The following is an 8,594-nucleotide window of genomic DNA, read 5'->3' as shown; positions in this document are numbered from 1 at the left end:
CAGCATTGCCTTTATATCCAGACACAGTCAGTTTGTACTTTGTAACTGCATTCCCTACATTAAATTTAGAATAAGTAGCAAACCTCTTATTCCCATTAAAATCTGCCATGTCAACACGGAGCCTAGTGCTTTGTCCTGCTGTAAGTCGATTTATTTTGTTAAGTCCCAGCCAGAACTCTCCTTTGAGGTCTCCAAATCCTTTTTTATAGTCAGCCCAGTTGAGGTAGAAGTTAACAGAACCATCCATTCTCCTTTGAAATACAGTCCAGCCACCTCCATTACTCATATCACAATAAACCTATAATGCAAATTATATGCTGCTACAGTGTAGCTTCTTTATTAAGGACACCATTGGGCCTACACTACCTGTCCTTAATACATGTACAGTGTATAGCCTCTTTATTAAAGACACCATTAGACTGAAATTACCTGTCCTTAATACAGAGGTGTCCTCATTTTAGAGGTACTTTTGTACAGGTTTTTTACCAATTGGGACATTGCAAAATATCATTATTATAAATGGTTCTATATACTGTTTATATTAATATATTTACCTTAAAGGCTGGCAGTTCATCAGGTTTCACAGTATATACTCCACTGCATACTTTACCGTTTTCATATGCTTCCTTACAATTATGAGGAAAGCAACCTATTAGTAAAATAGATACAGTATGTCTAATTATCATTATTACTGTATGACAACAGGATCTATATAAAAGAGCTCCTTACACAATTATAATGTTACTATATACAATAAATTATATTGTGACTCTCTTAAAAAGATTACAAAATCTGTTTTAACACTGCCTTTAACACTTACTAACCAAAAGCACAGTTGACTCCCTGGTATCTAGTGCCAGAGTTTTGACAGTTGTCACAGTTTGTGACATTACATGATATTAGTGAGGGTGAAGGAGATGATGATGGAACAGTGGAGGAAGGAGTAGAGGAAGGAGTATAGGGAAGGAGTAGAGGAAGGAGTAGAGGAAGGAGTAGAGGAAGGAGTAGAGGAAGGAGTAGGGCAAGGAGTAAAGGAAGGAGTAGAGGAAGGAGTAGAGGAAGGAGTAGAGGAAAGAGTAGGGGAAGGAGTAGAGGAAGGAGTAGAGGAAGGAGTAGAGGAAGGAGTAGAGGAAGGAGTAGAGGAAGGAGTAAAGGAAGGAGTAAAGAAAGGAGTAGAGGAAGGAGTAGAGGAAGGAGTAAAGGAAGGAGTAGAGGAAGGAGTAGAGGAAGGAGTAGGGGAAGGAGTAGAGGAAGGAGTAGAGGAAGGAGTAGAGCAAGGAGTAGAGGAATGAGTGGAAGAGGGCATCCCTATATGTGGTGTAAGATACAGTGGAATATGAGAAAGAGGTGAGAGACATACCGGTATCAAACAAAAATATCACTGAATTTAATTAACTATAGCTCTCCTTGTTTATCTAGTGAATGAACAATGACTTCCTTCATAGTGAAGCATGCCTAATTGCATGTACATGTAGGTATGCAAACAGTCATTGCTGCATGTGCATGGCAAAATAACACTTAAAAGTGCATAAACTACATAGTGCAACAGTGCAAAGTAAACAAGCCCACACAAGAGTCCAACATACTATAATAAATAGATTTTAGTGAGTGGATCATTTACATTTAATACACGTCCAATAGTTCGGTCCACTCAAAGCACTCACCAAAAGTACAGTTGACTCCCTGGTATCCAGTGCCAGTACAATCACAAGTATAATTATCAGGAGGTGAATACTGTATACACTGTCCTCCATTCATACATGGACTGTATGCATCACAGATACTAGAGAGATCACAGTCAGTACAATTAGAGTTAATAGTAAAACCGATAGAACAGGTTAAATTACAAGCTAATAATGAAGTATGATGATAATAGTAATACAATTATAATACTTACTGCAAGTGAAGTTATTACTCTCGGTAGCAACATAGTTAGGACCTGATGATGTACAGTCAGTGCTACCATCACACTGACCATTAGCAGCAAATGATAAACAACAATCACCAGAGCCCGATCCAGTACACCTCATCAGTCCAAAATTACAAGCACTGTCACATGCTACATAAGATAACATTATTATTTTTTAGTTTCTAATTGGCTTACCTCTACATCTAGTATCACCACCAAAACCTTCCCTACACCGATAACAATCAGTTCTTGGAGGAATACCAACAACACTGGGAGGAGGAGTATCTAAACTACCAGTCCTTCCACTCCATGTACCACTGATACATTCAATATCAAATATTCTAGTTTGTTCAGGTTCTCCTGGGTTAGGAGTGAATGTAGCTATAAGAGCTATGGCTTCATAAGTAGCAATCATGCTCCCTTGAGCTAGGCAGACATATCGAACTGATCCTTCAGTTACATTAGGAGAGTAATGACTAGTAAAGGAGGCAAAACAGCCTCTATTTCAGCTATTGTTGGTAGAGGACAAACCTGAGCAACTGATAGTGACAGAACACATAAAACAAAGACTAGCACTGCTTCTCTCATCATTGCTATCAAACTATTTTTGTGATGACTAAAGGAATTTATGACATCATCAACTGCTAAGTGATCATCAGAAACACATTGCAAGAAATACTAGCGTTAGTATATTCTTTATTTGGTTATAGGCTGGTTTTCATGTAGATCAATAAATTCAAGTGCTATGTGCAATTAATAATAATAATAATAATAATAATAATAATAATAATAATAATAATAATAATAATAATAATACTAATAATGATAATTGAGTTAAAGAATTTAATTTTCACAATAATAATTATTAATAATATACTGCATTGTCTATTAGTAAAAAAACAATGATAACTGGAGTAATTATCACTTGTTTTCTCAATTGAAAAATCTGAATAATTTGCAATAAAAAACAGCCACTACATGCAGTCACATGACCACAGGAGCAAGTCACATGACTGTCACATGATACAGAGAGTCAATGAGCAACGAAACAGCAAAACAAGAACAACAATAATAATCATGATAAAAAATTATGATGCAAATAGACAATGGACAAAGATAAAATAGTCAATCATTTAATTTGGATTGCTCACTCTTGAATGAGTGGAAGGAGAGGCAGAGAGGGAGGATGAGGGCTCGTGGATTATCTTGTCCCTCGATACAAACATGCCATGTTTATCCTTACACTTCAAAAATGTTATACCTCTGACGCTGCCATTGTTTTTACCTTTTGGGGGAGATTAATAATAAAATTATAGTTTTGTAAATTTCTCTTACCTTGTGGGTGGTCTAAAGCCACACGTATCCACTTGCCAGGAGCAGATTCAGTGTCACCAATAAACTTGACGGTTCCCATTTTGATGATACCATGATAATTATTCCATCAAAAATGACAAGGAGAAAATTTTTCATTTTTATAACTTTTTTCTGATGCACACACATGTACTTATATTGTATAGAAAGTTTGAGCTGATTCTGATCAATTTTGAATTTTAAAAGAATTTTTAAATTTGCTAAAAAATTTGGCCAAATTTTGTGAAAAGTGACTAGGAGAGAACTCTCCATTTTTATAATTTTTTCTGATAGGTATACATGTTCTTATGTTGTATATTAAATTTGAGCAAGATTAGATTTTTTTATGAATTGTCAAAGTTACTCCAAAATTTGGTCAAGGTCCCTCTACCTTTTTCAAAAAAGATTGAGTAGGGTTCACTCTGTGCTACTTTGCCAAAAAAGTAATGGAAACAAGTTGAGAAGTAGGATTCTGAACCACCAGCAAAAATGCAAATAAAAATCTTACTCTTGTGATGCAAATTCTACTCTACATTGTACTTTCAACGTATTATGTATGATATCACAGATTACCTTGCATTGTAGAGTAGAATTTATGTCACAAGAGTAGGATTTTTATTTTGAATTTTTGCTGATGGTTCAGACTTCAGAATCCTACTTGTCAATTTGTTTCCATTACTTTTTTGACAAATTAGCACAAAGTGAATCCTACTCAATCTTTTTAAACTACTCAGCCAGTCACCGCCAAACCAGAATTGAGCAGTAATGTATTCAATGCAGCCTCTATCTCAGCTATTGTTGGTAGAGGACAATCCTGAGCAACTGATAGTGACAGAACACATAAAACAAAGACTAGCACTACTTCTCTCATCATTGCTATCAAACTACTTTCCTGATGACTAAACAAATTTATGACATCATCAACTGGTGACACAAACAATAACAAAAATTTTGTAACTATATTGTACACTCACAACAAATGTTCACATAATGGCAGCTTAAATCATATAAAATACTCTGTTAATAATTTCACAAACACACTATGGACTATAGAGCATGAGTCTAAAAACTGAAATAAAACCAAAAAGGCTAGTATAAAGCAAACAAAGGCAGTGAGTGTCCCAAAGGCATAAGCAGTGTATTCAATAATATATGTGATCATGATTCAGTTGGAAGGTTGAGTCATTGGAGACAATGAGATATGGAGCCAATGGCATAATGAGAGCATTGACTGATGCAACCAAATCATTGAACAATGGCCTGTCATCAGGAGACTCACACCAACACTGCCGCATCAGGGAATAACTATATATATAGCAAAAAATATATCATCATACAGCTAATTATTATTATTATGCATACATGTCTTCTGAGCAGATTTCATTATGAGGACAGCTTAACCTTTGCCCACCATCCAATAGTTCCACTAATCCTATTGGATCTATACCAGGGTATGGTATTTTCCCAGCACTAAAGACTTCCCAACATAAAATACCATAAGACCACTGTATGTGTGAGAATTGAACCATTCTAGATCTAATAATATCATTTAAAACTGACCATGTCTGATTTTTCAGAGAATATTCCATAGTGAAGACTTTCAAGTGCCATCCATTTGACTGGGAGTTTAACAGATTTTGACTTTTTAAATTGATTAAAGTAATTTTTTGTGTAAATTTCTTCTGATAGGCCAAAATCAGCAACTTTGATGACACCATTATCAGCAATCCTATGATAATTAACGTTAGTCACCACTAGTAAATACATTTCTATTGGCTGTTATGCTTACAAGCAATTTCGAGCAGCAAGATCACGATGAATAAACCTTTGTAAAGCTAAGTAATTCATTCCATTAGCAACTTGAAGACACACAGAGAGTAACTGTTTCCTAACATTTAGCACTGTGCTTTCTTCACTGGTTTCTCCCACTATAAGGTGAGATTTCTCTTTCTGCAAATAAGACAACAGACTTCCTTTTGACATATAAGGCATGATGATGCCTGGAGCTGATCCCAGGTCAGCACACACTCCAATGAGAGACAGCACGTTAGGATTATCAAAGTTTGACATCAGTAGGCACTCTTCAAGAAGAGAATTGACATCACTCTTTGAAAATGCTCCTAAATTTATTCAAAATTTTTTCATTAGCTATTAAGTATCACTTGTACCTTTGAGTGTTTTTAAAGCAATTTCTTGTCGCCTTTTATCCATTATAGTTGCTTTATAAACAATTCCGAACTCACCTAATGCATGCAAACAGTGTTAATGTCTATACTGACCACAATGTTAAACCTTGGCCAATGGTTTCTTGTATATCGATTTGTGAAGACGGTATTAAATATTTGATCAACAACTGCTTCATAACAGTATCATCTGTAGATGTCTCATGACTCTCATCTTTTTGATCGTGTCCTTCTTTAATTCACAATAAATTTTTATCACAATAAAAATTTTACTTTGATAAGCTGAATTCAAATCTAGAGGAATTCTGAAGCGGTCTAAATGGGACAAATTGTCCACACAAAAATATCAAACTAAATTATCAGTTTCACTAACCAGCACAACGCAAGTCCAAATTTACAAGTTCTTTTTTTCTGTTCCTCCAAGCAATCATCACAATCAAAAATGCTATAATAATACAAACACAGAGCACTAGCACAAACGTTAAAAGTGAAGAAGAAACCAATCTAACTGATGAAGAATGATAGGATAAGGGAAAAAGAGGCATGTTTATACACAATAGTAACTGATTTTCTGCTTACCTACCGCCTCACATTTACAATCATTTATTTCATATCCTAATTGACACTCAGTACAACAACTGGAATTAAGTAACTGACATCTTAAACAATAAGTCACCTCACATGGATCTATCAACATTAACCATATAAATAACTAGGCAAATGTAAAACATTAAGGGGCAAGCCTAAGCAAGCACAGCAATGTGCATTCAATAGATATTGACAGACTAACAATACTCATGCATGATTGTGTAGCCTCAGAAGGAACTTTATACCTTTGTAATCTCTGCAGCAGTTTAAGTTACCTGGCTTATAGCATTAAAAATAACTATAAGCAGTCATTGCACAAATGATATAAATGTAGCTAGATAGGCAACTTGTAGCAATGTAGTTTCTGGCTTCTTGCATGCTCCAAGTTAGTTCAGGCTGTCTCTGGCTGTGAATGACATTCACTTGATCAGAGTGATTTACATCAATGGAGAACATGGCATATCTGCTTTCTTAACCTTCCTTGCTGCAGTTGACTACAAACTCTTATCTTTCTGACTTTAGTGACTTGCAAGCTCAGCCACCATTATTATTTTACTGTGACCAATGTGTATGTACTTGTGTCGTTTTTGTGGGGCGCTGGGTTCACTCAGGCTCACCCCAATAAACATTAATTTAGTCTTTATACCAAAAGTACATTCATCAGGGTTTAAATAGGAGCCAGATGAGCATGTTTTACAACAAGATGAGTGTCATAGTTTAATTGTAACAGTACATGATATTGGTGAGGGAGAGGGTGTAAGATATGAAGGAGTAAGAGGAGTAAGATATGAACTATGAACTTGCAACAGATGAAGGGAAGGGTGAGAGTGTAGTTGATGGTGAAAAAATGGAGTCTGTAGATCTAAGAGAATATCAATAAGCAAAACAGCAATTTTACTATTGAGACAAAAAGCCCGGGGGAAACACATTGTTTGAATGTAGCACAAGATACAAATTCATACTGATAGCATTCTTTTGCTGTCGTGTAAATGTGATCAAATGACTCAAATAGCACTGGAAGTGATAGATTGTAGCCAGTTATACTTAGTCTCTCGTAGACGGAGGGAGGGGCTGGCTACACGAGACTAAGTTATACTTACCAGTACCTGGTATCCAGTACCAAAAGGGAATATCACTGTAGCTAAAAATACAGAAAACATTCCAGGTGGTACATGCTTCACTAAATTATACTAAAGCACAATATGACCCTGGTACTCTTGTTAAATAAAAAGAGTTAGTATCATGTGCTCCATTATAAAGCCAATTTATTTCAGCTGCTTTTCATACTACTATTACTATTAGTTACATAGCATAGCATAGCATGAGCTCTTGTGCTGCATAAAAACTGTATATATACATGTAACTATTCATGATGTTATTTGATATGAAAGGCACTTGTGTGCGTCATTCAACTACAACCACTGAGAGTACCACTAGATTTTTTGTGTTGTATTAAAAACTGTATGTTTGTATTAGTAACGCGGTAGCGTTACTAAGTAGGATTCACCCCAAAACAATATGGCTGCCACGACTTTTGCAGCCTTGCTATACTGGGAAAACGAGCTCCTATGCTTACCAGACTTTATAGAGGACCTTATCTTGACCAGAGGACTCCATTGGTACCCATAGCGTGGCTCTAGACCTTGTCTAAGAGAAAAGCCAAAAATCGGCGAACCGGCCGTTTTGTTCAGCCACTTTTTTTCATCTTCATCATCATCATCTCCTGTCAATCGGTTAATGGAGGGTATCATGGTCTTTGAACAATGCTACAAGGCTAATTTTTACACCACTCTACTCCAACTATCCATGCGCAGGTCCACAACTTTTCAAATAACTCTAACAATTAGAAAAAGTTGCCCTCTCTCTATCGTTGCCAGTCAACTTACCTCATTCCGCCATTTTGTTAATTAAAGAAGCATGTGCTCCAAAATGTGGGTGTGGTTGCGCATGCTCAGATCTGTCCATAGATAATAGAGTAAATGAAAGGGATTGGAAACGGGGGCGTAGGCTAGTTGATGTTGCTATTGGTTACCGGCCCAATACCTGGTCGATTTCCCATCTCCTCCATTAGTGAGGCTGTGCTGCAAGGACTTCGAAGGATATTTATGGAAATCCAAGAGGACGCTTACTTATGATATACCTACCGTTCCATATAGAAAGTTTAGGACTACCCGCAGCAAGGTTTTTACATCTACAACGCTATTTTGCAACGAGTTATAGGTACAACAAAATTTTTTCATTTTTCGCCCTTTTTCTGTTGTAACAAACTCATGCTTCATGGATTCTAACCCTAACTAGTATCATTCGATATGCAAATGAAAGCTCTTTCATATGATTATAAAGATCTTGTATCTTACTCAAGCTTGTTTTCAAAAAAGGGATTATAATGACAAAAAATACATTTTATGGTTTTAAAAGAGCCATAACATGAACATAGTAAAATTATCTATACAATAGAAAACAGAATTATTAAGAGGAAACATTAGGCTTCTTGATGCATTAATTCCACTTGCATAGGAACACTTGTTCGCGAGATATTGTTTCTAAGAGAAAAAAAATCAAGG

The 8,594-nt window shown here is 35.9% G+C and overlaps 2 protein-coding genes across 2 annotated transcripts in view; both read right to left on the bottom strand.

Moving 5' to 3' along the window:
• Positions 1-4: 4 nt before the first annotated feature.
• LOC100635121 (nuclear pore complex protein DDB_G0274915-like) lies at positions 5-2,375 on the bottom strand (the record flags this gene model as incomplete). The annotated part of the gene is given in 7 exon segments (XM_020004887.1): positions 5-298; positions 555-649; positions 825-961; positions 963-1,308; positions 1,665-1,850; positions 1,898-2,059; positions 2,105-2,375. Coding segments are annotated over 7 exon segments (1,440 nt in total), but the record flags the coding sequence as incomplete, so codon positions are not given.
• A 1,882-nt stretch (positions 2,376-4,257) lies between these two features.
• LOC100634997 (tyrosine-protein kinase receptor UFO-like) overlaps positions 4,258-8,594 on the bottom strand; it is a 5,567-nt gene continuing 1,230 nt past the window's right edge. Inside the window, exons 2-10 of the mRNA XM_020004888.1 lie at positions 6,022-6,129; positions 5,816-5,950; positions 5,716-5,757; positions 5,552-5,674; positions 5,428-5,502; positions 5,049-5,379; positions 4,820-4,988; positions 4,622-4,764; positions 4,258-4,564 (exon numbers count right to left, since the gene is read on the bottom strand). Of these exons, the coding sequence (XP_019860447.1) occupies positions 4,402-4,564; positions 4,622-4,764; positions 4,820-4,988; positions 5,049-5,379; positions 5,428-5,502; positions 5,552-5,674; positions 5,716-5,757; positions 5,816-5,950; positions 6,022-6,129 (1,289 nt within the window). The 3' untranslated portion in view covers positions 4,258-4,401. The remainder of the gene's footprint in view (positions 4,565-4,621; positions 4,765-4,819; positions 4,989-5,048; positions 5,380-5,427; positions 5,503-5,551; positions 5,675-5,715; positions 5,758-5,815; positions 5,951-6,021; positions 6,130-8,594) is intronic.

Source organism: Amphimedon queenslandica, unplaced genomic scaffold (genome assembly GCF_000090795.2).
Source record: "Amphimedon queenslandica unplaced genomic scaffold, v1.1 AMPQUscaffold_11871, whole genome shotgun sequence".
In the NCBI taxonomy this organism is placed as follows: domain Eukaryota; kingdom Metazoa; phylum Porifera; class Demospongiae; order Haplosclerida; family Niphatidae; genus Amphimedon; species Amphimedon queenslandica.
This window is presented reverse-complemented; position numbering and strand designations above follow the sequence as displayed.